This window comes from Leishmania braziliensis, chromosome 23, assembly GCF_000002845.2.
Source record: "Leishmania braziliensis MHOM/BR/75/M2904 complete genome, chromosome 23".
Lineage (NCBI taxonomy): Eukaryota > Euglenozoa > Kinetoplastea > Trypanosomatida > Trypanosomatidae > Leishmania > Leishmania braziliensis.
The window spans coordinates 672,286-697,354 of NC_009315.2; the positions used below are offsets into that span (position 1 = coordinate 672,286).

The 25,069-nt window shown below is 58.4% G+C and overlaps 8 protein-coding genes across 8 annotated transcripts; all 8 read left to right on the forward strand.

The window, feature by feature from the left end:
• Window positions 1–3,386: 3,386 nt before the first annotated feature.
• On the forward strand, window positions 3,387–4,961 carry LBRM_23_1700 (conserved hypothetical protein; the record flags this gene model as incomplete). Its single annotated transcript, XM_001565191.1, has 1 exon — window positions 3,387–4,961. One exon carries the CDS (start codon window positions 3,387–3,389, stop codon window positions 4,959–4,961), a length of 1,575 nt encoding a protein of 524 aa, XP_001565241.1.
• A 986-nt stretch (window positions 4,962–5,947) lies between these two features.
• On the forward strand, window positions 5,948–6,640 carry LBRM_23_1710 (conserved hypothetical protein; the record flags this gene model as incomplete). The annotated part of the gene is made up of 1 exon (XM_001565192.1): window positions 5,948–6,640. The coding sequence occupies one exon, from the start codon at window positions 5,948–5,950 to the stop codon at window positions 6,638–6,640; it is 693 nt and encodes a 230-aa protein (XP_001565242.1).
• A 664-nt stretch (window positions 6,641–7,304) lies between these two features.
• LBRM_23_1720 (putative alanine racemase) lies at window positions 7,305–8,042 on the forward strand (the record flags this gene model as incomplete). Its single annotated transcript, XM_001565193.1, has 1 exon — window positions 7,305–8,042. One exon carries the CDS (start codon window positions 7,305–7,307, stop codon window positions 8,040–8,042), a length of 738 nt encoding a protein of 245 aa, XP_001565243.1.
• A 1,085-nt stretch (window positions 8,043–9,127) lies between these two features.
• LBRM_23_1730 (hypothetical protein, unknown function) lies at window positions 9,128–10,045 on the forward strand (the record flags this gene model as incomplete). Its single annotated transcript, XM_001565194.1, has 1 exon — window positions 9,128–10,045. The coding sequence occupies one exon, from the start codon at window positions 9,128–9,130 to the stop codon at window positions 10,043–10,045; it is 918 nt and encodes a 305-aa protein (XP_001565244.1).
• Window positions 10,046–12,239: 2,194 nt separating this feature from the next.
• LBRM_23_1740 (conserved hypothetical protein) lies at window positions 12,240–13,652 on the forward strand (the record flags this gene model as incomplete). The annotated part of the gene is made up of 1 exon (XM_001565195.1): window positions 12,240–13,652. One exon carries the CDS (start codon window positions 12,240–12,242, stop codon window positions 13,650–13,652), a length of 1,413 nt encoding a protein of 470 aa, XP_001565245.1.
• Window positions 13,653–14,513: 861 nt separating this feature from the next.
• On the forward strand, window positions 14,514–16,841 carry LBRM_23_1750 (putative vacuolar proton translocating ATPase subunit A; the record flags this gene model as incomplete). The annotated part of the gene is made up of 1 exon (XM_001565196.1): window positions 14,514–16,841. One exon carries the CDS (start codon window positions 14,514–14,516, stop codon window positions 16,839–16,841), a length of 2,328 nt encoding a protein of 775 aa, XP_001565246.1.
• Window positions 16,842–18,309: 1,468 nt separating this feature from the next.
• LBRM_23_1760 (putative protoheme IX farnesyltransferase) lies at window positions 18,310–19,467 on the forward strand (the record flags this gene model as incomplete). Its single annotated transcript, XM_001565197.1, has 1 exon — window positions 18,310–19,467. The coding sequence occupies one exon, from the start codon at window positions 18,310–18,312 to the stop codon at window positions 19,465–19,467; it is 1,158 nt and encodes a 385-aa protein (XP_001565247.1).
• A 2,634-nt stretch (window positions 19,468–22,101) lies between these two features.
• Window positions 22,102–24,633, forward strand: LBRM_23_1770 (conserved hypothetical protein; the record flags this gene model as incomplete). The annotated part of the gene is made up of 1 exon (XM_001565198.1): window positions 22,102–24,633. One exon carries the CDS (start codon window positions 22,102–22,104, stop codon window positions 24,631–24,633), a length of 2,532 nt encoding a protein of 843 aa, XP_001565248.1.
• Between the last annotated feature and the right edge of the window lie 436 nt (window positions 24,634–25,069).

The following is a 25,069-nucleotide window of genomic DNA, read 5'->3' on the forward strand; positions in this document are numbered from 1 at the left end:
GGTGATAAGAAGGGGCACTCTCTTCTTGCTACGGTGGTGTGGCCATTCGAGGCGATCTGAAGACCGGTCACTTGCGCACATGTTTGTGTGTGTGTGTGTGTTCGCCTGTACCGAACATCTCGTGCCGCCTGTGCGTTAGGCGCCCTTCTTTCCTCTTGTCTGCTGCGCGTATAGGTGGCACAGCTGCCACGGGTGTGTGTGATGTAGAGTACCAGCTGGTGAGCGGGGCGGCAGCGAGGAGGAGGCAACGCCGCACAGGTCGATTTTCGTATGCCTTTGCTTGACTTGGTTTGCTCTCTTTCTGCATATTGTAGTGCTGCTGTGGCTGAATATGCGTGAGATATGTACGCAGCGGCCCCGTCAGTGAAAGGCTTGGGCGGTGATGCGGACGCTGCGGCGTGGGTGGTGGGTTATGCTTGACGCCGGCATCAGTGTCCGTGCGTATGTAGACTACTTTTCGTTTTCACTTCCTTCATCTTATGCGTGAAGGAACTCGCATGTCTGGTGGCCTGATAAGTGATGCTGAGCTGGCGTGGACGAGATGAGGATGCTCCAAATCAACCAAGCACAGACACCCCCCTTCCCTGTGACACTCTCATACCCACAGGAATGCGCAGCTTAGCTGTGACAGCGCCTCGAGAGCTCATGTACCAGCCCACGAGGGAGCGACAATCCGCGCGGTGTCTCCATCCAGGCCTCTCTTTTACCTTTTCCTCCGTTCGACGGTGTTTGCCAAGGTGAGGAGGACAGTGGTGGTGATGCAGCGTGCTGGGAGCTGATTGCATGTACGTCTCCCGTTATATATTCCCCCCCAGCACCATCTGCGCTTCCCCATCATTCGTGCGCCTCTCGCCGCTGCTGCGTACTTCTGCCACCTCCTGTTTTCACACGCTCTTTTCTTCTCCCGATGGATGCGTACAATGCGCATCGACCAACCCACCACCTTCACTCCCGTCCCCGCTTCATGCGCATGACTCTCTCCCTCTCTCTGTCCACATGCTCATGGTGCGAGATCCTCAAGAGCAGCTCCAAGCAACTCTACAGTCGACAATTCCACTCTTGCACAGTAGTGCGCTCGCACATAACGGAAAAGCGCCCCAACACACGCGCAGACTCTCACAAGCAGCTCGGTGGCTCTCGTGGTCCTCAGACACCTCTGCGTCATGGCTTGCGCATTCGGGCTAAAGATGCGCCGGAGCACCCTGCTGGTGGGCGTGGTCCCCGCCTTGCTGTTTGTCTGCTTCTTATGTGGCGCAGCGCTCAGCACGACCGCGCTCAAAGAGGGGCCTCATATGAGTCCGGTAGCGCAGTGCAGCGAAGACTTCTCTCTCGTCTGCAGCAGCTCCACCTCCACGAGGAGCTTATGGGGGTGCATGATGATGAACATGGACAAAATCAGCAACGAGATGTGCAAGGAGTACGTCATCGGCTTTCGCGCATGCACCACGGATGCAGAGAAGCGGAGCAGCTGCGTCTATCCCGCTGCCGACTACGCCACCTCGGTGCGCCGTTGCCTACGCTCCATTCCGGCGGAGCAGCTATCTGAAGCATGTCGGGTCTCCCGCTTCTACTCGCCCATCGCTGAAATGCTTGCTGCCAAGCAAAGGTACTACTAGTATATGCGCACAAGGGTAGAGGTAGAGAGGGCATACGCTGACTTGGCGAAGGGACGGGTGGGACAGCAACCGCACCTCATTCTGCAACGCCCCCCTCCCCCCTCCCCCGCTTTCTTCCTCCTTCCCTTCAAGCTTCGGAAACGGTCTGTGGGGCAGGGGGAGTGAGACAGTAAGTTCGTAAGAGACGAAGAGTGTATCCCACCCCCTTCCTCCTTACACGCGCACCCGCTCTTTGTTTTCCATCCCACCTTCTGCCTTCACAAGAGATGTGGCCGGCGGTGAGACGCATGGGCTTGGGCTAAAGCCGGGGATCTTTCGCAAACTGGTTCTTCTGCTGTTGCCCACATCTGTCTGCGTGCGGGCCTGCGCCTGCGCCTGCCTCCCTGTGCCCAACTCTTCTGGTGGTGGGCGTCTCTCCTTCATGGCAGAGTGCAGAGCCAAGGACCAAAGGAACTAGCGAAAGACGTCCAGGTTAGGCAGCAGAAGTTGCGCTTGCGGGCCTGAGGGGTAAGAGGCGGGTGTTGGCGGTAATGAAGGAGAGTACGCTCTCGGCGTCAACACTGCTCCCATCTTCCCCCTCTCCCTTCTCTCCCCCCCCCCTGTAGCCCCCCCGGGGAATCTTCCCTTTCTCTGTGTCACTGCCCCTTTACATGGCCTCTCTCTGCGTGCGACTCCCACTGACCACTTTCACTTTATTCATTGTCTTCGCCACGGACTCAAGTTGTTTTCCCTTGATGCCGTCCTCGTGTGGCTGCAGCCGCACGCATCCACTCGCCTCTCTCGAGTTCCCTTCCCTTACTATTGATGCTACACATTTCGCTTCTCGCCCTAGCCTCCTCCTCCTCCTCCCCCTCTTCATATCCTCATTCTTCGTTTCTTTCCGCGCCGCTCTTCTTATTCGTGCAGCTGCGTATCTGCGTGTGTGCCCCTAGGTGGCCTTTTCAGTGTTGAACTCTGCCTAATCCTCCTCCTCCTCCCTCCAACTCGAGAACCCTCCGCCGCTGCCAATTGCATCGAACGTTTTTGTTTTTTACCCCCACCCACTCATACATACTTTGCCAAGTGCTACTGACAGAGCCCTCAAGGCTGTCTCCTGTCGTTGTTGCCTTACGAGTTGTTGTCGTTGTGCTCTCGCTGAAGCAAACCAATTCCACCATAATTGCTCCACTGCACGCCTCTGACTTCTTCACCTACCGGCCCACCGCTGTTTCCTTTTCTCTCTTGCAGCTGTCGAGTACTTGATGGCTGTGTCAGAAGTGGTGTAGCTTGCGGTCGGCGTGATTGCGTGCTGCCAGGCTGTGAGCACTGATTGAGGGACAGAGATGGACGGCCGTTTAGCGAGCCACCATCAAGGCCCAGATGGTCCAAGGACGCCATCATCCCATTCACCAGTACTGCCGCGCGCTTCGTCACTGCCGTCTTCTCGCCTGCCTGTGTTTCTTCTTCATACTTCACGTATGCCTCTATGCGCTTTGATTTCACTGTTGTTGACTCGCCTCTTGTCTTCGCTTTTTCGCCTCCCCTCCACGCTGTGGACCTCCACAACTCCCCTATGCGCTTGTGCATGCGAGCCCACAAACTCTCCCTGCTGAGATGGGGCGCACACACACGCTGCAAAGCACGCATCTCACACATAGTCGTACGCCCCGCCAAAGACAGCTGTGTCGTGCTTATTCATCAACTCGTACGAATACTACTCCTCTCTAAGTCGGCTCTGACTGGCGAGGCGCATCGCTGGCGTTACTCCCTCCCCTTCTCCAAACACAAGCCATGACGCTCGAGATGCTCCCTGCGCCCATCTTCACCTCCAAGAAGGAGTTGTACGATTGGCTGGTGAAGCAGGTGGAGGCGCTGGTGGATGGCATGAGCAAGCGCTTCACACCGCAGGCAAACCTGATTATTGGCCTCAGCAACGTCGCGGCGCTCTGCTTTTACGAGCTGAACCGGTTCTGCAACCCCGGCGCGGCGCTGGAGAAGCTCAAGGTCAATTGGTTCGGCTTCTACCTCTTCCAGGCGCCCGGGCTGCTTGCTCTTGGCCCCTTCCAAGGCCGTCCCGCCTGCACGGAGATTCGCGTGGGAAAAGGCGTTTGCGGCACTGTTGCGGAGAGTGGCGAGTCGCTGGTGGTGTCCAACGTGGAGGAGTTTCCCAGCCATATTGCGTGCGACTCATCGTCAAAGTCAGAGGTCGCAGTGCCTGTGCTGATTGAGAACGGCAGCGTCGTGGCCGTGATTGACGTCGACAGCACGGAGCTGGGGTACTTTTCGGAGGAGGACAAGGAGGGTCTGGAGCGCGTGGCGGCGGTGCTCGAGCAGCACCTTAACTTCCCCATGGCAAGGGCTCTTGCACTGAACCCGGCGCTGGGGCTACCTGGCTACTCTGCACTGGCGGGCGGCGAGAAGTCATTGCAGCTGCGCGGCGATGCCGAGGCGGCCCCGCAGCCTGTGCCTGTGACCACTGAAGCGGAAACAACGGCGGCTACCACGACTTTGACGCACATCCCTTTCTTTAAGGTGGAGGCGAAACACCCAGACGTCTCCGTGAAGTGTATGGGAGGGTGGCAGTTCACTCGTACAAGTCTGGACCGCATCATGACGCAGGACGAGGCCCAGCACCTGCAGGACTCACTCGGCATCTCGGCGCTGCCGGAGATTGCCTTTCATAGCAACACGCTCTCGGTGAGCCCAGAGTCTGACCGGGAGCACCCCTGGCTGCACTTCAGCATCGAGGCACTCATGCGCAGCGCTTCGCAGTACTACCACACGGAGGAGTTCAGGACGCTGGTACAGCCGCAGCTCTGCATCCCGGTCTCGGCGGGCTGGGCCTCGTTCAACTTCGAGAAGTACGACCCAAAGGTTGACTGGGCGTGGCGCAATGACTTCTGCGGCCTTGTTCCTGGACAGGTGCGCCTCGTAGCGCGCCCGAAGGACGCTGCGGACGCACCTGGAATCAACTGGGACCTCTTAAAGGATACGAGCCTTCCTATTCTCTTCTACGGCGATTTCGACATGATGGAAGACGACTTGCACGATCACGGCATGGTGATAAGCAGCGTCAAGTACCGCGTCATGAGCCCCGCTTTCTTTCTTCTCTTCCGCCACTTTGTGCGCGTGGACAGCCACGCGATTTGGATGCGAGAGGTGCGCATCTTTCACGAATTTGGGAAGACTCGTTTACCGTCTGGAGTGCCGCACATCGTTGTCCTTGAGCAACTGCGCAGCGTGCACGTTGCGGAGCCGGCGGACAGCGTCGACTGGAAGTCCATGTCCCCCGACGCCATATCCGCCAAGGCTGAGGTCCTTCTCGCGCGTGAGTGGATGTTGGAGAGGGTTGAGGTGGCGGCGTAGCAGCGTGCTTTGCGGGTGGGCTGCTCCTTGTTGTGTACTGCGGCCTGTGCGCTGCAATTGTGCCCACAGGGCTGCTGCAACGCGTCTCTGGGGTGACTTGTGTGGCCGCCACTTCCCTGCCCGTTGCCCCTTCCTACCCCTCTTTTTCGTCTTCCGGTTAGCTTTCCGTGGCCAACTCGCTATCATCGGCTCACGGTGCTTTGCTTGTGCACACCGTCCCTCCCCTCACTCCCCCTTCTATTTTCAGCGATGACAACGTTGCAGCCCTTTGTGTGCTGGTGGGGTCGCTGCCGTGCTGGGTTGCGCTCCTTCTTTGCATCTCTCCATTGCGGCTACATTGCTCATGTGCGCTTGCGGAATGTGGCTCTCTCGGCACTTCTACTTATACACCACACGCGCAGAGGCACCTGTGCAGACCCGCTGTCCCTCCGTTCTACCGTCTTCTCCCCACCCTATCGGGCGCTCACTTTTTTTGGTGCCCTCTCCTCTGCACCCCACGTATGCAGCCTCAGGCACGGAAGTTCACAGTGCGCCAACTGACCGAGGGCGCGTGGTTGCGGCATGCAGTAGCAAAGACGGACGGCTTTGGAGGCTTTGCCGTCGCCTCTTTACATTGTCTTCCTCCGCGTCAATGATTTGCTCCGCCTGTCACCACGTGCGCATCTTTCTGTGAGCTGACCGGCAGCGACTCAACAGGTGCTCCTCACTGTTTTGTGCGAGGCATCGGCAGAGGACACCACCTGCCTTTCCCTCCCATCTCTCCAGTAGTCCTCTTTCCTTCGCCCCAACACCTCTTGTGCCCTACGCTTTTCCTTCTCTCTTCCAGTCTCCCCCCTCCCGGCTCACGCCATGACAGACTCACGAGCTCCTACCGCCATCATCTTCGAGCATCTCCATCCTCTGTTGTTCCAGACTCGTCTACCCACGCCGCTAAAGCAGCAGAGACGACTACGGTCGCCGCACTTCGCATACACACGCAGGCAAGCATGGAGATACTGAGGAAAACGGCTTCCTTCCGAGTTCAGAGGCAGGTGGCAGGGCGACCCGCCGAGGAGGTAACGCAGCTCTCTCTCAGCGGCGTGCCGGTGCTCCCAGAGCTATGGTCTCCCTACACCCACCTCACTCACCTTCTGCTGATCTCTATGAAGCCGAAGCTTGTGAGTCTCGACATGCTTGGCCTCAACCAGCTTCAGGAACTTCGTCTCCTAGATGTCAGTGACAACGCCGTTGCAATTGCTTCACCGCCACCGGCTGTGCCGTCGCTCGCTCGTCTGCTCATGCCTAACAATCAAGTTTCCTCCTTGGAGGAGGTGAGCCGGCTGGCGCAGAGCTTTCCGAATTTGGAGGTGCTCGACGTGGCCGACAATGACGTTGACACCCCTGCACACTTTGCCTCTGTTTTCGGGGCCTTTCCGAATCTGATCGCACTCAACTCGCGTACGCGCGACGGGACGGAGGTTGTGGTCGAAGACTCGGACGAGTCGGATAGCGATGAGGAGTACGAGGAAAGCAGCGATGGAGAAAGCAAAGAGGGGGCAAGCCAGACGACATCCTCCGGCAGCAGCGGCGGCGAAGCTGAAGAGGAATCGGAGAGTGACGCGGAGCCGTCGGCAAAGAGAACGCGCACTGAGGATGGCAACAGCGCTTGGAGAGAGTCTTCAGCCTCCTCAAGAGAGTAAAGTCCCGTAACGTGCCAGGTGGGCCGGTGCGCCATCTTTGCAGTTTCTTTAATAGCCTGTATGCGTGCCGGTCTGCGTGCATACGGTGCGAAGTCTTTGTTATCACAGCATGAGAAGAAATGAGCCACTGCCTCCTGGAGTTGCGTGGGCTTAGAAGAGGCTCTCGCGGTACCGTTTCCAACGCCGTGATGTAGCACCTCATGGAACATGTTGAATCAACTGTTGAAGTCATTTTTGCATGTGATCCCCGACTCGACTGTAGCGGAGGACGTATGCTCGTGCATTGTGTTAGTGTGCTTGTCTCTGTCTGTGGCCATCGCCCCCCTTCCTCTCGCCCTCACCTTCGCTGTCCCTCCCCCCTCTCTCTGCCTTCTCGTTTGTTCTTCATTTCTGCGGCTGTTTATCGGCTGCACTCCTGTGCGCTGTATCACATACGCACACGCGCTCATTAGCACCTCCTCGGTCTATTCCGTCCACTCACCTGGTGCTGTTCAGGCTGACGCTGTCTCTGCCACGCGCGTTGTTCTTCCCACCTTCGCTTTCGGCTACTCTGCCCTGAAGTTCGTTCTCTTCACGTCTTCCGTTGACCATCATCGGCATCAGTCGAGGAAGAGCAGCGAAAACGTTTCGATTTCGTACTCGCTCTTTTCTCCTGCGTCGCGCCATGTCTCGCTACGATATCGCCAGCGAGCCTACCGCCGAGGCCCTCGCTCTCAACTACAAGGCAGTGTGTGACACAGTGGCGCAGGAGAGCGGCAATCGTCGAGTCACGTTGATTACGGTGGGCAAGACAAAGTCACCTGCATGCCTTCTCAGCCTATACAACCTGGGGCAGCGCGTGTTCGGCGAGAACTATGTGCAGGAGCTTGAGGAGAAGGCTAGGGAACTGCCCGGGGACACAGTGTGGCACTTTATTGGTCACCTGCAGAGCAACAAGGTGAGGGAGCTGCTGGAAGGTGTGCCCAATTTGCACGTGATTCAGACCATAGACTCTGATAAATTGGCGAACAAGGTGAATGAGGGGTGCAAGAAGTACCGTAGCGGACGGTCCCTGGAGGTGTATATTCAGGTAAACACCAGTGGCGAGGAGACGAAGAGCGGAACGGAGCCTGGAGAGGCAACCGTGGCACTCGCCAAGTACATTGTCGGGGAGTGTCCGCTGCTGCAGCTCAAGGGACTCATGACGATCGGCATGCCTGACTACACGAGCCGACCAGAGAACTTTGAGTGTCTCACCAAGTGTCGAGAGGAGGTGGCGCAGGCAGTCCAGGTGGCGCCGGAAGATCTGGAGCTGTCGATGGGCATGAGCGGTGACTATGTAAACGCCATTCGAATGGGCTCCACCACTGTGCGTGTCGGGTCCTCAATTTTTGGCCAGCGCTATTACCCGCCCAAGCAGTGAAAGGGATGGAGGGGGAGGCGCCATTTATATTCCCAAACACGCGCGCAGAGCAGCGGCAACGGCCCATGCTGGCAAGCGCCATTTTCCTCCTTAAGCGCGCGTAGAGAAGGGGTGGTGAGATGGGGCGGTCAGTCCTTTGCTCAGCCGCTGCACCCCTCTCGCAAGGGGCGGCGGGCACGTTACGTGTTGGCGTGGTTATGCGCGCCTTTAGGCGAGTGTGTGTGTGCATCGATGCGTTTTACTGCACCGCCTGCGGTAGTCTCCTTAATTTTTTCATTGTTTATTCACCACATTTTTCACGTCCAACCCACCCGTGCTCGGCCACTCACCGCACATGAGGCCCACCGCTCCTCCGCCTCACTCTCCGCCGGCGCGTCACAGGCTTACCGCGCGGTGCGAAGCAGCGGCAGACACGGGCTGCTGCAGTGCCCTCCACATCCTGGCCACCGACACCCGTAGCGATGCAGCGCCCTGACCTCCCCACGCCGCAGGTGCCTGAGTGTGCCACCACCAGAGGTCGGCCAGCAGCGGCAGGGGGGGAGGGAGAGAGGGCTGCCTGGGTTCCCCGCACAGGATGGACACTGGACCCTGAGGTGCCCTGTGGGGGTTATTGCATCGACAACAAAAACTAAATGAGACTCTGGGAGAGAGGCACATGTAGCTGTGCACACCTCTTACGGCGTTGTTCTGCGCGACAAAGTGCCTCCAACTATGCAGCTGCCCAAGTTCTGCTTTGCAGGCTGGCCAAGAGTCCCTTGAGGCGACGGATGAGCTTGCGTTGATGTGTGTGGAGGGGGGGAGGTGAGGCGGAGAGAAAGGATTATGGCATCTGCCCTCTGCCTTCCCCTCCTCCACGCACCGACTCTCTTCTCAGTCTTTTCCTCTTCTCTCTCTGCGTGTGCCGCACAAGCGCTAAAGCAGAAGAAAATTGACTACACTTGGAAAGCTTCCACGCCTGAGGCTGAAGTGGTGTCTTCCTGCAGGGCTTTGTGATCGTTGTTGTTTGGGCTGATAAGATCAATAACACCTGCACCTACATACCCGCGCTTCCTCACGTGCAAGAGCCCCCGAATTGGTAGAGGACGATGGGCGGCGCTACTTCGAAGGACCGCTATGACCGCGCCGTCTCCACCGGCATTCTGACGCTCAACAAGCAGGAGGTCAAGTCTTGGCGGAGGCTTACCAAAGCTCTCAAGAGGCTTTCCACCCTGCGCACCATGACGATTACCCACAACCCTCTCCGTGACCCTGTCCCGTCTGCATTCGCTGCCCTTTCTCTCTGGCGCACTCTGGTCAGTCTGGATCTTTCCCACAACTGTCTCACTTGCGCGTGCGCTCTGGGGAGTGAGGCACCCTTGTCCAAGTCGCACGTTGAGGAGGCACTGGCACGCATCACGATGGCTCCCGCGAGCCACACTGTCTACGGCTTCCCACCGCTGCCTCTCGAGTCGCTCAACCTTTCAGGCAACGACTTGCACATGTTGCCCCCGCTTCTCGCCGTTCGCTTTCCGCGCCTGCGCCGCTTCGTCTGCACGGACAACAAGACGGCACTCAACATTCCGTTGTCACTGGCGCGGTGCATTGGCGCCAGTAAGAGCCTTGAGGTGGTCGCACTCCAACGTGACCGACTGAAGACCTTCATTGTCGCTGACGACACCGTTAACAATCCGTTCCCGGCGTTGCGAGAGATTCTTCTTGATCAGAATCACTTGGGCGGGACTGTCAACTTGGGGTTTGCAGCAGACAAGGAAGCTCCGATGCTGCCATCACTGAGACGGATTAGCTTAGATGATCAGACTGGAGCAGAACCGCTTCGCCACATCCACGCGACCATTTTCGCGCACTGCCCAGGCCTCACCTCTTTCACTTTCCATGGCAACTGCAACGAGGCGGAACTCCATGATTCCCTTCTGCAGTCAGACGTCTACCGCAGCTGGCAGGTACGCATGAAAGATGTAGTTGACAAGAAGCTGCACGCTGGTGGCCGAGCTGAGCTCATTTGATGTTCGGCACTTGTAGAACGCGTTGCAGACTGGGGCATCTGTTGGTACACGTGGGAAAGCGTCGAGCCTCTCCCCCTTAGCCATAAGTGTAGAGGAAAGAAGTGCGCCGATGGCCTATTGGCATCGACCTTGCTGTTGTTGCATCGACGTCGGTGGCATTATTTTATCTCTGTTCATTATTTTGATTTCCTTCTTACAGTGATGCGCTATACCACTTTTCTGTCTCTGTGTAACGCGTCTCTTGAACAGGTCAGTCAGTGGCTGAGCTGTTTGTCGTTCCTCCACCCCCCTCTCCCCACTATTGGCCGTCCCACCGTCGTAGCTCTTCGCGACTCACGTCGCATGTGCGGCGGCGTCTTATTCGTTTGTTTTGTCATCTTCTCTTTTCGCTTTCTTTTCTCTGCTCGTGTGAGCGCTGAGCTTTCCGGCTGCAGTGACGAAGTGAAATGGTGGAAACCAGGGAGTTAAAGGTGAGCACAAGGCGTTGCGGACTCCGTCGATGAGGCCATCTTAGGGGCCACTGCGTCTCTCTCTGCTGCTGTCGTCCCCTTGACAATCGCAAGGCTTGCTTTCCCGCCTAAGCTACTCTCCTTTGGACCCCCCTGGCCGACCACGCCCGCACCCGCCTCGCGTTGGAGGCGGAACCTCTGACTAGTACTTCCTGAGTCGAGCTAGCAAGCCAAAATGCTGAAATGAATCACCAGGCATCCGGAGGTGCCCCCCGGACATGTGCCTGTGGCTGCGTGCACCGCTGTCCTTCCGGTGGCGGGGTGAGAGAGACCCCCTGACGGCATTGTTCTCTCCTCCCTCTTGTTGGGGGTGAGGGAAGAAGGGATATGTCTGTGCACACGTGCCTGCCCTCTCTCGCTCCTCTAGCGCCGCATTTGCCCCTTCCCCCACTTCCGCAGTGAACTCGGCTGCAAAAAATTATTTGGTTCCTTCCCACCACTGCCAGTTGTGTTTTCTCTCCACATCCGCACTTGTGTGCATATATGAGCGGCGTGCAGACGAGCTCAGCGACGCCACCCTCCCCCCACCAGCGCTCTGTGCGGTATTTTTCGTCATGTCACTTTGTTCTCCCCCTCTTTGTGCCCAGCGCCTCACCTCCACTTCGCCTGTGTGCGCCTGCCGTTGCTGCGGCGGTTTTTCTGTCTCCCTTTCCCCTGAACACACACGCCAGCTCGTCTGCACAGTCTCTGACACCCCCCTCCGCCACCCCCTTGTTGCGTGCTCTTTACTCTTTCGCTGCTCGTGTGTCTGGCTCCCTCTGGCGGGCGTTGCGTCTTCAGCGCCCTCCCCTTCCTCTTGCGCTCTCTCTTTCACTTCTCTGTTCACTTTGTCTCTCCCTCTCCGTCTCTCTCCCTCATTAGCTGTCGCCCCCTCCCTGCCTGCCCCCGGTCAGCCCGAGAGCTCAATTCCTACTCGATTTGGCAGGCTGGGAGTTGCAAGTTGCAGCTGCGCCCCGGCCAAAGCGTGTGCGGCGGGTAGTGTGCGCTTTTCTCCCTCTGCAGTGTGTTCATGCATCTGCATACCTTTTCGTGTGCTGGTGGGCTCGTGTGGGGTCTCTCGAGCGAGCGCAGGAGGGGGAGGGGTGAGGGAGTGGTGCGGGGAGTGGGAGAGTGCCTGAGATAGCGAAGCGCACAGAGAAGCTCTTAAAGACGCAAAGGGGGATGAGGATGTGCACCTTCCCTGCCCTCGAGCTCCTGGTGGGAGAGCGATACTCCTGGTGGCGGGGAGGGGGCCCGGCGACGAACAGGCCTCCCTTGGCGCCTGCCTCCCTACATCTGCGCGGCCGTCTCTGGGTGATTTTGGAGTCTGAAAGAATAGGTGGTCGAGGGGGCTGCGCATGCTCTCTTTGGGCGTTGCTCACGTTTATACTTGTTGTGCGCTCTCCCAATCGAAGCACTGCGCGTGCTCGTCCTCATCGCCCTTGTCGTTCTCACTGTCTCCCGCTTTCTGTTTCTTCTCTCGTCTTGATTGCCACACTCACTTTTACCAGAGAGTTGCCGCTGTGACTATCCTCCGCGCTACTGCTGGCGGTGCTGCACTGGACAGACGACCCACATACATTCCTCAAACGTCGGCAGTTGGCGTTTGCCCACAGACACGCGCATGCATCGGTATGCTCCTGCAGTCGCCGTGCCCGCCACGCCCACTTCTTGAAGACGTTTGTGCACACGTGCCCATGGGTTCCATGCCAGTTTCTTCGCCCATGCCGGATAAGCGCGTCTGCCTCTTCTTTGATTGTCGTGTCGCAGGGGACGGTAGAGGGTATGAGGAGCTGCGGCGCACCGTGCACACGCAATGCAGCCAGCTGTTGATTCTTTCCCACCTTCACTCCTCTGGTAGTGGCACTACGCTTTCTGCCACCGTTCATCTTGTGACCCACACTCGTGTAGAGTATTTCGCAACATCGTTGTGCGCAGCAACCACCGACAAGCCAGTCGATTCTGGCGCTATTGGCGTGATGAATGGCCTACGCGCTCTTGCAGATGCCCAGCCGGATCACCGCATTCACGCATGCGGCGCAGCCACATTTGGAAATCGCATGGAATCGGTGCTTCCGCACATTCAGCGAGCTCTGGGTGACTCGCAGCAGCGCCGTCAGCTCATCCTCTTCTGCTCCTCCTACGTGAGTCACACAGAGGCAACGCAGAGTTTGTCGGGACTTCGCCTTGACGCTTCGTCGCGTCATTGGATGCGTTGTATCCTGGTAGACTGGGAGGCAGTGTGCGTGACTGTCGGCGAGCTGACAAGCAGCGTGCGCGTCTACCGCTGCTCTCTCAGTGCGCGCCAACTGCAGGCTGCAGTGCAGGATAGTCTCTCTTTGTTTCTGCTGCCCGATGCGCGCTCTTTACGTCGCCTTGGGCTGCAACTTGGCTTGCAAACACTTCCGGTTGTTGCGACGGTTTGGCATTACGCGGGCCTCCCTGACAAGCGTGATACTCTCAACAGCGTACTGAGGGCAGATCGTGCGCCGCCTGCCGCGGCACCTGTGGCCAGGGGTATGGTGCACCAACGCCTTGCAGAGACGACTCGCCGTCATGCTCCGTTCACTGCGGTGTCGATGGTAGAGAGGGGTGGTCGGGACACCTTGTCCATACTGCATCTACGCGCAGTGCTCGAAGCTGACAAGGTAGACGAATCACTCTTGTTGGGTGACACATGGGTGCTGACCCTGGACCCATCGGCTGCTTCCACCTTCACCTCCACCTTGACCTCCTCTTCCGAGTCTCCTTGGTCATGGGATGCGTCGACGGTCGCGCTCTGGCACGCCTTCTGCGACACCTTCCTCGGCGACGCACTCGTGCTCAGCGGTGAGGACACGGGCATCGAAGCATGCCGCCATGCAATGCAGAGCCATCATCACTTCGTGGCATACTTCATGCCAGACCGGACGATGCGCGTTCGCGAGATTGTGCCTCCAGAGCTGCGCTTCGTGCCGCTCCCCGCGCCGCTAATGCGCAAAGGGCTACAAGAGCAGAGAGCGTATCAGGCAGAAATGCATCGCCTTCGGCAGCAGCTGGTGTCGCACTGTGCCTCCGCCTCCTTCTCGCTCGATGCACTCCTTTCCAGCGGATGGCGCGGTGCAATGAGTGCACCGTAGAGCCCCATGTTGGATTGGGTGGTGGAGGTGTTTGTGGGTGTTTGTACGCTTCTCCTCTTATGTGTGCCTCGATGCGCGCCCTTCTGTGGCGCGCATCCCTCTTTTCCGTCCTTCATGATCGCTTCGTTTCCGCCTAAGCCGCTTTCTTTTTGCCTCATCGCATCTTTTCCTCCATTTTCTGCTTTGCACCATCTGCTGCCCATCAAGTACACACAGCTGTGCTACTCACTAAATTGCATCATCGATTCTGCAATCAAAGAGCCCTGCTGCCCAAAGGGCCAAGGAGAACGAGGACCCTGCAATCAACCCTCTTGACAGTGCGGACACGGGACTATCACGTCCGCACCTCTCCCCGCTGGTGTCGTGCACTGCTGCAACTCCCTCAGCCTGTGCCTTTGCAATGATGCAGGCATGACGCTGTGCACGCAGAGCACCCGCAAGAGGCACGCGTCACCGCTGCAGCGCGCCCCCCCTTTTGCTCGTACAGTGTTTGTGGGTGTTACCCACGCCATCTTTCTCTCGCCCCCCCCCCCCTCTCTCTCGTCCACCCGCCACGTTCTCTGCATCTCACTCTCTGTCTCCCCATTCTCGCGACACGTATACGCACCCACTCCTAAAGCGCGCCGACGTATCTTAGCAACATAGAAGGAGATCGAAAAAGTTGCATCAGCCTCTGAGCCCTTTCCCCCTCCCCGTCAACACCAGTGCATGCAGCACGCGTTGTTCTAACGTTCTCTTCCCCCATCCCTCTCTAGGTTATTACGACTGTCTGTGTGGACCGCCGTGACAGCATTGCATCGTGTGTGGCTGCCCTTTTCTCTTTCGATTACCGTGTGACGCTCATTACTGGCTTTCGCAATCATGCCGAGGGAGGCGTGCAGTGGGCTGTGGAGGTCAGAGGACATGGTGGTCCTCTCTCTCCACATGCAGCGCGAAGTGGCCCACGACGCCGTTCTGAAGCTCGGCGAGATCGGGCAGTTTCAGTTCCATGACCTCAACAAGGACGTGAGCGCCTTCCAACGTGACTTCGTGCAGGAGGTGCGCCGCTGCGACGACATGGAGCGCAAGCTGCGCTTTCTGCAAGATGAAATCGACAAGGCCGGCGTGGCCACCATCGTGGACAGCGGCGCGGAGGACGAGACAATGTCTTCGCTCGAGCACAAGATCGACGAGGTCTACGCGGAGGTTGTAGAGCTTAATGAGCAGTATCAGGCCCTCATCGAGGAGCGCAACCGCTCCAAGGAGCACCTCGAGATTCTCTCGCGCGACTTTGGCGGGGCGTCCGGCGACGGGCTGCTGTTGGTGACCGGCGTCATTCCGAAGGAGCGCATTCCGCTCTTTGAGCGCCTCGTGTACCGTGTCACGCGTGGCAACTCTGTCATGCGCGTGGACGACATCGATAAGCCGTTCTACAACATCAACGCGAACGAGCCGGTGCACAAGAGTGTGTTTGCCGTGTACTTTTCGGCCCCCCGGCTGCGCGAGAGGCTTATCAAGATGGCGGAGGCGAATGCGGCGACCGTGTATAACTACGCCGACTCTGAGCAGCACCTGATCAGCATGCACGCCTCGCTACAGCAGCAGGTGGACACTATCACCCAGACCCTTCATCAGTCGGCCTACCGCCAGCGGCAGGTGCTCCTCGGAATTGCGGCTTCCTGCTACGAGTGGCGCCGCGCTGTGGTGACGGAGAAGGCGGTGTTTGCGACTATGAACATGCTGAAGTTCTCAGGGTCGACCGCGATCGCGCAGGGCTGGGCGCCAGTGCGTGCGCGCGACGACATTCACACAGCAATCGCTGAGGCCGAGTACCTGAGTGGGGCACAGGTGGGGACGATCATCGAGGAGCTGGAGACGAAGGAGACGCCGCCGTCGTACTTCAAGACAAACAAGATCACGGCCTCTTTCCAGAGTATCGTCGACAGCTATGGCGTGGCCCGCTACAAGGAGGCGAACCCCGGTGTGTTCACAATCATCACCTTTCCCTATCTCTTCGGTGTCATGTACGGCGACATCGGCCACGGAATCATTCTCACCCTCTTTGCCGCCTTCCTAGTCTTCAAGGAGAAGAGCTTCGAGGGGCAACCTCTGAACGAGATTTTCTCCATGATCTTTGGTGGCCGCTACCTGCTACTGCTGATGGGCTTCTTCGCGGTGTACATGGGGCTCCTGTACAACGATATGTTTGGCTTCTCCATTGAAATCTTCACCTCGGCCTACCGCTGGCCGCAGCTGCCGCCGGATGGCCCGGACGGGATTGTGTACCCCTCCTTCCCCACTGGGCGCCCCAGCGTCAAGCCGTACTCGCCCGTCGCCTTTGGCATCGACTCCGCCTGGTCGGAGACGGAGAACAAACTGGAGTTCTACAACTCGATCAAAATGAAGTGCTCTGTCATCATTGGCGTGACGCAAATGATGGCTGGCGTGGTCATTTCCCTCACAAACTACATGTACTTCAATGACAACATCAAGGTGTGGTTCCGCTTCGTTCCAGAGGTGGTTTTTCTCTCGTGCACCTTCGGCTACATGTGCGTCCTCATCATTGTGAAGTGGTTGACCACGTGGGAGAACACACACGATGCCCCGTCGCTACTGGAGACGATGACTAACTTCTTCCTGGCGCCGGGTACCGTTACCCTGCCACTCTTCTCGGGCCAGGCTGCCCTGCAGGTGCTGCTTCTGCTGGTGGCCTTGGCCTGCGTGCCATGCATGCTGTGCGTCATTCCGTACGTGGAGAAGAAAGAGCATGACCACAAGATGCAAGAACGTGCCACACATCCACCTGCGGAGGGCGAGGGGGAAGAGGAAGACAACTTTGAGTTCAGCGAGGTCATCATCCATCAGATTATTCATACGATCGAGTACGTGCTGGGCTGCGTGTCGAACACCGCCTCGTACCTGCGCCTGTGGGCTCTCTCCCTTGCCCACTCTCAGCTGTCGGAGGTGTTCTGGAGCTTTGCCTTCCTCCTCACGGTCGAGTACGACAACGGCAACGGAATCTGTATCTTCGTTGGCTTCGCTGTGTGGATGGCGGCGACCATTGGCGTGCTGCTCGGCATGGAGTCGCTGTCCGCCTTCCTGCACGCGCTACGTCTTCACTGGGTGGAGTTCAACAACAAGTTCTACGCCGCTGACGGCCACGCGTTCGAGCCGTTTGACCTCGCGGAGTCGCTGAGCAAGCTGCGCTAAGCGCCACCATACGCACCAGCAGCTGATGGAGGTGCGAGAAGTGTAGATGGTGGAGCACCAAGGTGGCTCCATTGTACTCAGGTCTTCGGCGGCGTTGGCGTGCAGCGCATAGATTGAGCGAAGGAGGAGGGCAGCAGGACTGTTGGGGTGCTGAAGCTTTTCTTCCGTTAGTACCATCTTGAGCGCCATCACGTGAGTAGTGACCTTCTGCGGCACTTCTTTCTCTTTCTACACTGGCCACATCCGCCCTCTCTTGTTGCACCGCCGTGCACTGTGTGCTGGCGGAGAGTCGTATTGCTTTAGCTTCCCTTTCTGTTGTTTCTCCGTTAGTTTCTCTGACTCCGCCTGTTGGCCTGTACACGACTGACGGGTGGCGGTGCTGATGTGCCGTCGTCACTCCGTCGTCCGCGTTGGCGCACGTGTGCCCGTCCCAACAAGGCGTGGCGTACTTGTGTCGTCCTCTTCCTCCCGAGCCTCATGCTGGCGTCCATCGCTGGCGCACGTGTGCCCGGAAGCGGCAGCCTTTTGAACTTCAAAGTTGTGGCGCGTGCGCTTTCTCTGTGTGTCTTGTCGTGGGCGACGTGGATGCGCCTGGGCGCTGGTTTGCTGTGTTCCCTAAGACGCAAGAGGTGTGGAAAAGAAAGCCGAAGCCGCAGACAAGTGGTGCGAATTAGCGCCCTGCAAGGGGCCCACCAAGTACGACCGTGCGGCCAGCCGAGTTGAGGCCCAGTTGAAGGAAAATGGAGAAAGCACCGCTGGATGCTTGACATCTGCATGTGTCTTCTTATCCTCATCACGCTACGTTCTATGACGCATGGTGCTCTGTAGGGGGCGCACACACAGGGAGTCATGGAGGTATATGAATCACTACTGTGGCATACGGCGCCTATGCACGTGAAGGAGGGTGCCACGACGCAGAGGTACTCACTTTGGTGGATGTACGAGCAGCTGTCATGGAATGGGAGTCTGTGGAGCAGCGCGCAAAACGAGGTGTGTGTGTGTGTGGGCCGCACGTGTGTTTCCCGCACTTTACCTTCTCTGCTGCTTCCCCTCCCCTCTATGATAGTTGTTTCTCTCTCGTGTACCCAACGCTGCTGCTGTGCTGCGTGGTGGATACGTTGGCCCTCTTGCCTGCACACATGCTTCTACGCTCGCACACGTGCCTGCATGCGTTCTCGCTACCCCTTCCCACTCTCTCTTGCTGTTCTGTCACCATCGTCGCCTCTTTCTCCCGACAGTGTCCGTGTGTCTGTGCGAGTGTTTGTGCGCACGATTCACTGGGTGGGCGTAGCCGCTTTGCTTCTGCCGGCACACCCTCACCACCTTCTCTTGACTGCGCGTCTCGTAAAGAGGCCTTCACCGTCGTGCCGCGCGCCCTTTCTTTCTTTGCTTTCCTCCCCCTCTCTCTGTGTGTGTGTTGGCTGCCTCAGTCGATTCCCGCAGTGTAATCGAAGCAGCGCGAGGGACAATGCTGCGCATCACAGCGGCTCGCTTCGCGCAGCTCTTCAGGCTGACGCAGTGCACGCTGCAGTCGGGAGCTTTCACGGCGTGCCCGTACCGTCACAGCAAGGAGGGATCTGCCACGGTCATGGCGCAAGGTGCGGTAGAGCAGTGCCCCGTCGTCGGCACAGCACCGCACATGAGTTGCCCCGTAGAGGCGGGGCTCTGCGACCATCGGCCACCAACCATGTCGAGGATGGTGTCGCAGATGGGGAAGTCGCAGCTCTCCGCCTATGTGGCCGCCACGGCGTTGGCGGGGTACGTTATTGCCGGCGGCGCTAGCCCCTTCATTGCTGCCGCCGTTACTGCCGGCACGATGCTGCAGTCCTGCTCCGCCAACACGGCGAACCAGATCGTCGAGGCGCCGTATGATAAGTTGATGAAGCGCACCTGCCGTCGCCCTCTGCCGATGAAGTTCCTCTCACCCCAGGTAGCCATGGCCATCTCCAGCGTGGAGCTGGCCGTAGGCACTGGGCTGTTGTACTGTGTCAGCCCGCTGGCAGCGGCATTGGGCGTCTTCAACTGGCTGTTGTACGTTTGCATTTACACTCCGCTTAAGCGTGTCTCTGCCCTCAACACATGGTTTGGCTCTATTGTAGGAGGCGTGCCGCCGCTGATGGGCGGCATTGCTGTCGCGGGCTCCATCACGCCGCCGGTGTGGCTGCTGGCGACGTTCTTGTTTGTGTGGCAAATTCCGCACTTTAACGGGCTCGCTTTCCACTGTCGGCGCGACTACGAGGCGGCCGGCTACAAGATGCTTGCCTTCTACAATCCGTGGCGCGCCTCCTTCTACGCTGTCGCTCTCTCCGTGTTAATGGCCTTCCTCACTCTCGTCTGCCCGATGCTCGCCGGCATGGAGGTGGAGGGTGTGTGGTACTACTCGGTGACGGCCACCGCCAACGTGCTCATGATCTACAAGTCGCTTCTCTTTCACAACGAGCCGGTGCGCCACTGCCGCGGCTGCTTTGTCTTCTCGTACGTGTACCTCAGCGTGGTGCTCGCGGCGATCGTGCTAAACCACATTCAGCCGATGCACCTTGCGCGGCGTGCCATTGGCTACGCCGCCGCGGATACGACGGAGGTGTCCGCAACGTCGTCGGCGTTGATACCCACCGCAGAGGTGTAGTTCGTGTTCGCACAAAAAAAGCGCACAGGCCGAGTCACGCCTCACGCACCCTCACAAGGGCCTCTTGTAGCTAAGCACGCCCGCACACGCCTCCCCTCCACCCTTCCACTGACACCCATGCTGACAACCGCACGGGCGGGCACGAGCGCCGGCTGTGACGCTGCACTGGTCCAGCCTGCGCAGATTTCTAGGAAATCATGCGCAGGACGCACAGAAGAAAGCTCTTCAGCATGCATGCCAAGATAAAAGGCGCAGTGCTTTTCTCCACTGACGTGCTGTCTCGCATGTCGACACCGTCGCCTTCACCTCTCCCTTCCTTCTACATTCATCGTATTGAATTCCTGAGAGCGCGTTGGCGGGCACTGCAGTCGACTGGGTGCGTTAATGGTGACGTCTTCCTATCGCGTCTTCACAAGAACTAAGGTGAAGAGGTGTGGATGGTGGCGTGATAGCAGGTGGAACAGGGGGCAGGCCGCGTTGTGTTTGCTCGGCAGTCCGACATGCCTCCGCCCCTCTCCGGAATCAATCACACAGGCGGACAGGCGTGGAGAGTTGCGTGTCTCTTCTCCCTTCCTTAACGTACCGTAGTAGGGTCACCCATAAAAAATGTTTAGCTTACCGTTCTTACGCTTATTTGATCTTCATTTTGTCCTTTGTTTGTGTGTCACGTCGTGCTCTCTCTATTTCTCGCCTGCACTGATTGATATGGGAGGAGGGAAGACGGGGAACGGATGGGCTAAAGGTCCCGCTCCGTCCCGCGCGCTCCCTTGGCAGCTCTCATATTCTTCAGGACGAGGCCACAGCTGACACCGCCACAGTTTTGTCTTCTCAGTTTTGTTTTGTTTCCTCTTCGCTGCTCCACTCTGCGTACAAAGGACACACACATTCACTCACACGTACTCTGACGGCTCTCTCTGGCTAGGGTGCGTGCGCATGTGCTGCCGTTGGTATTGGGGGCGGTTTGCACGTGCCTGGCGGCTGTGCGCCGTGTGCGCAGCGGTCCGGTAGCGGTGGTCTGTTTTTACTTTGTCTCGCTTCTTCCCTATCCTTGCAGTGCCTGGCTTGGCCAGGCCTACCCCCCCAAAAAAGCTAGTGCGCGTGTGCGTCGCTCTCGTCGCGTCCTCGGCTGAGTGTGTTTATCGGCGCGGGCAACTTCGCTGGTTGCATCGACGTGCCGTCGTCTTTTGCTGTGCACCCCGCTGGTCTCGTAGCGAGGCTGACAGACCAGGACAGCAATAGAGGGTGCGTCGACAAGAGTCGCGATGTGGAAGTTTCCCACGACGACACATACCGCCCGAGGTTTCAAGGTAGTAGCTCTTTCTCTCTCTCCCTCTAAGAATGCGTGCGAATGACACGCCTCTGGTATGCTGCAGCCAGAGGGATGGGGGAGGGGAGGGGAGTCGCGGGGAAGGCACAAGTCGGTCTCTCTTCCCTCGCTACTCCCTTTCTTGCTTTCTCTGCGACGAAGTGAGATGAAGAGAAGACGCAGAAGAGCGCAACTCGTGGCCTCAAAAGTAGATCTCATCTACGCTGCATTTTCGAAGAAAGCAAGCCGGTAGTAGGCGGGAGAGGCACTGGCGGCAGAGCGGGGGAAAGAGGGGAGCAGTGAAGGACTGGTGAGGGTTTCTTTATGCGTGTCTTTCTCGCTCCCAACTCCCACCGAGTCTGCTCGCTTCTCACATCTCTCTCATTCGTCCTTGGTGCGGCGCATGGACGCGGGTGTGTGTGATGGTGTGCGCTGAACGGAGTGAAGGTGTCGGCGCAGCTCTCCCCTCCTCCTCCGTATACCACCTTTGTCTCTCGTTCTTTCGCTGCGGTGTCTGGCGATGCTGGTAATGGTTGTAGTTGGGTAGAGCCACCCCAATCTCTCTCCCCCTCGCTGTGTGTTGGTGGGTGACTGGTGTGCGCGTGCGTGCGTGTGTGTGTGTCTCTCTCCTCGGTAGGTTGTCTATGTTGTTGATTTTTTCCCCCTTCAGGCGATTTTTCTCGTCTGTTGCCGTGCAGCGCTCTTTCCCTCTGCCCCCTCCTCTCCATCCCTATCTCGTTGTCATCGCAACCTGCGCGGCTATGCGAGTGTGCGTTTGTTTGAGTGGTGTCCTCTCGTCATCACGAGCGTCTGACGACATGTAGCAAATCTGCAAAGGTTGAGTAATGCGTCGCTAATGTGCCTCCGCCAGTTGGCAAAGGCAGCGGGTGAAATTAGCCCATCCTCCACGACGCCGATACGCGGTTCCGCTCTGCCCGGAGGGGTTGGAGTCGTTCAGTCCTCCTCTCTCAATACTTTTGCACCCTCAGCGCTAGTGTACCTCATCACTGGACAGGTGCGAAGATGGAAGGGGGAGCTGCCATGCGTTCACCAATGACACACACGTGCTACTCCACACTCTTTCCGCTGCCTTCATTTTCTTAGCACCCTCACCAACTTCTCCCTCAACAGTCGTGGATGCCACTCCCAGTGTATCCCTGCCTGTGATACGGTAGCAGCACTCTCGAAAAAAAAGTGCACTTCTGCCCAGACCACCCCCTTCCCCCAACAACTCACCTTTGCCTACGTGCAGAGTCGTGCGGAAACGCGAGTCCTACCTGCAGTAGTGTAGATTGAGAGCGAGTTCGTTGCTGCGCCGTTGAGGAGACATGTCTGAAGGTGCAGTGCGGCAACTTTCCATTCCAGCCTCTTGGGTGCACACAGACTTACAGAAGCTACGACTTCGACTTGAGAGGGTCGCTGTGACAGTGCAGATCAAGGAGCTGGAGGATCATCGACGGTATGTGGAGTCGCAGGTTGGCGCCGTAGAGCGACGCACCAGTCGCCAACGCTTTCGTATAGAGCAGCTGACTAAGGAGCTGCAGAGCCTGACGGCAGAGCTGGCGCCAGAACTGACACTCCTCGAAGAGGGCCATCACATTGCAGAGGGGATGCGGAACCAGCTCCACTACCAGAAGATGATTAGTCGAGCTTACTCTTCCTACAGCGGTGAAGTCACTGGTTTATCGCCTACAAGCAGCGTAGGCACAGTGGATCTACAGATTTCCATGGTCTGCCCCCTCTCTGTGCAGGGGCTCTCTCTCCTTCCCCGCTGCGTTGCCAACGCTGCTCGACCGAAGGCCGCGGATGTGGATGCGTTTCTATGGCGTTATGCCCCGCTCTTTCAGTGGAATGAGGAGGAGCAAGCGGTAAAGCCGCCCTTCTTCTTCGATGAGCCCTGCCTCATGGAGCGTGGAACTGATGGGAGTCTGAGCGCGTCCGAGGAGAGTGGCGTCCTTGGCGCAGTAGTGTGTCGCAACGCGGCATGCCCGTACTGGCACCGCGATCAGCTTACCCACGTCAAGATGGCAGTAAAGGTCTTTCTAGACTCCGTGCGTTGCCAGTCGGTGCTCGATGAGCACCTGTGCGCCGTCACCCACACGACTGCTTGCCTGGCGCGTCATACATATCACGCGGACTCCATCTCGTTAGTCTGCGCCCTACTCTGCGAGGTGCTGCAGACGTTAATCGCGACTGGCCTGCATGTGAGGCTTCTTACGGGCAAGCAGTCGACACGCGCGATGATGAGTGCACCCACTGTGAAGGCGACGGACGTGCCGCGCGCCGCGCCTTCCCGCGGAGCACTTTTACGGCGCGCCGAGGAGGTGGAGCGCTGGGGCGCCGTTGAGCAGCAGCAACGGCAGCACTCTCTCAGCATCGACCCTTTCCCGCTAGCTACTGCAGCTGCTGTACAGTTCCAGTTACATCCAACTTCCCTGTCGTGGCGGTGCATGCTGGCCGCCGTGGAGGACGTTTCACAGCGGCGCTGGCTGGGACGTCAGGGCGTGGAGCTGTTTCCGAGCTCTCCAGAGTTGCATCTTCAGTACGTACTCGCGGTACTGAGCAGCGGCGGCGGCGTTGCTGAGGTGGTTGAGTCTTGCCTCGCAGCCTGCCGCACTCTTTCTGCTCAGGCAGCAGCCTCTGTGGTGGCAGGTCTGGACTGTGGACAGTACGCCACCAGTGTGGCACGACATGTTGCGTACTTCCTCGCTCGCGTGTTTGTGCACGTGGCGCAGGCGGACACGGCGACGGCTTTGGCATTTCTGGCGCCTCTTTTGAGCTCGGACGCGGAGGCAGGCGTGGCTGCCCTTCTTCTACCGTTGGCGCGTCAGAACTTGACACTGCTGATGGTGGCACTGCGCCGCACCGGCCACCTTAACTACGCCAAGTTTCTTCCTCTCGCTGCCATCTCCGACATAGCCCTGGAGCTGTCACCACCCGATGGCGCTAACCCATCGGAGAGTGGTCGCGACGCACTGTATGCATCGTTGAAGCTGGTGACGTCGTACAAGCGTGACCACTTCGATGCGCAGCTTGTGAGCTCCTGTGACGCGGCGCTGCAGATTAGCCTCCTGAGAACCTTTTCCTACCGACTGGCTTACATCGAGCGTGTTGTGGAGAAGACGGTGCCGGAGTCGCCGCTATCGCAGGCCGTTCTGTACAGCGAGTACGTCGATGCGGTTGCTCAGCAGCAGTCAGTGCATGCTGCAGTACTCGTCGCCGACGCGCTCGCGCGCAACGAAGGGGCCTCGTGTACGCTGATACTGTTACTTCGAGGACGCCTCCGCATGTGGGGTGCGTCCCTCTCGCCGGACGCGCAGAACGTTGTGTTGGAGTTCTGTACAGCGAACCATCTTTCCCTCGACGAGCTCGGTGATCCGTCGCACCTCCGGGATGCCTTTCAGCAGCCTTCTTTCTCGCGCTCCTCGCCTGTTGAATGGGTGTGCGCGTACGCCCTCCACGTGATGTGGACATCGGGTGACGAGGCTGCTGCAGAGTCGGTATGGGAGAGGATGAACGCGCTGCCTGTGGAGTTGCTCATCCACGATGCAGTGGCTACCGCCTTCTGCTTTCACATTCTCCTGCAGCTCAGTGGGGAGGCTCGCAGCGCGACTCTCTTCCACCGCACCGTGCGCCGATGTCTTTCCCTATTTCTCGAAGCACACCTCCTCAGCTGGAGCGCACTGGAGGGGTCAGCGGGGGATATGATCGGGCTGCCTCACTATCTGAGTCTCTGCATCTACCAAGATGTGCCACTGCTCTTGGGCCCTAGCACAGGCGACACGTTCGCATGGCGCTGCCTTGTCCTGGAAGTGGCTGCAAGCTTGGGTGTTCTTCATCCTCTTTTGGTGGATGACTAGGCTTGTAGAGTGGTGAGTACGCGCATGCTCGTGCTGGCGGTGTAGCGCACGTAAAAGCGCTTCCGGCGTTGTGGCGTTAGTCAGATCCCTTTTCTTCCTAAAAGAGCGGCTCGGCGGGTGACACTCGCTCCGTCTTCTTTGCACTGCCCTACGCCGCGTGTACTCGTGTGTGTACGTCAATACGTTATCGACTCGACACTCTCTTTATGGTCGAGTGCGAGGGACTGTCGCCCAGATGCAGAGGTGGCAGCGGCAGCCCTGTGCCACGCACGTCTACCTCTTCACGTTCCCGCAGCACAGCGCCTTCGGCTCGGCCCTCATGCTCGGGCTGTCTCCGTCTGTGCCCCCTCTTTGCTCTTTGCCTGTCTTCCCACTTTGCACTGTCCTACGTTTGTTTTGTCTGCCACCCACGTGGAGGGTTCTCATTGAGCCATCT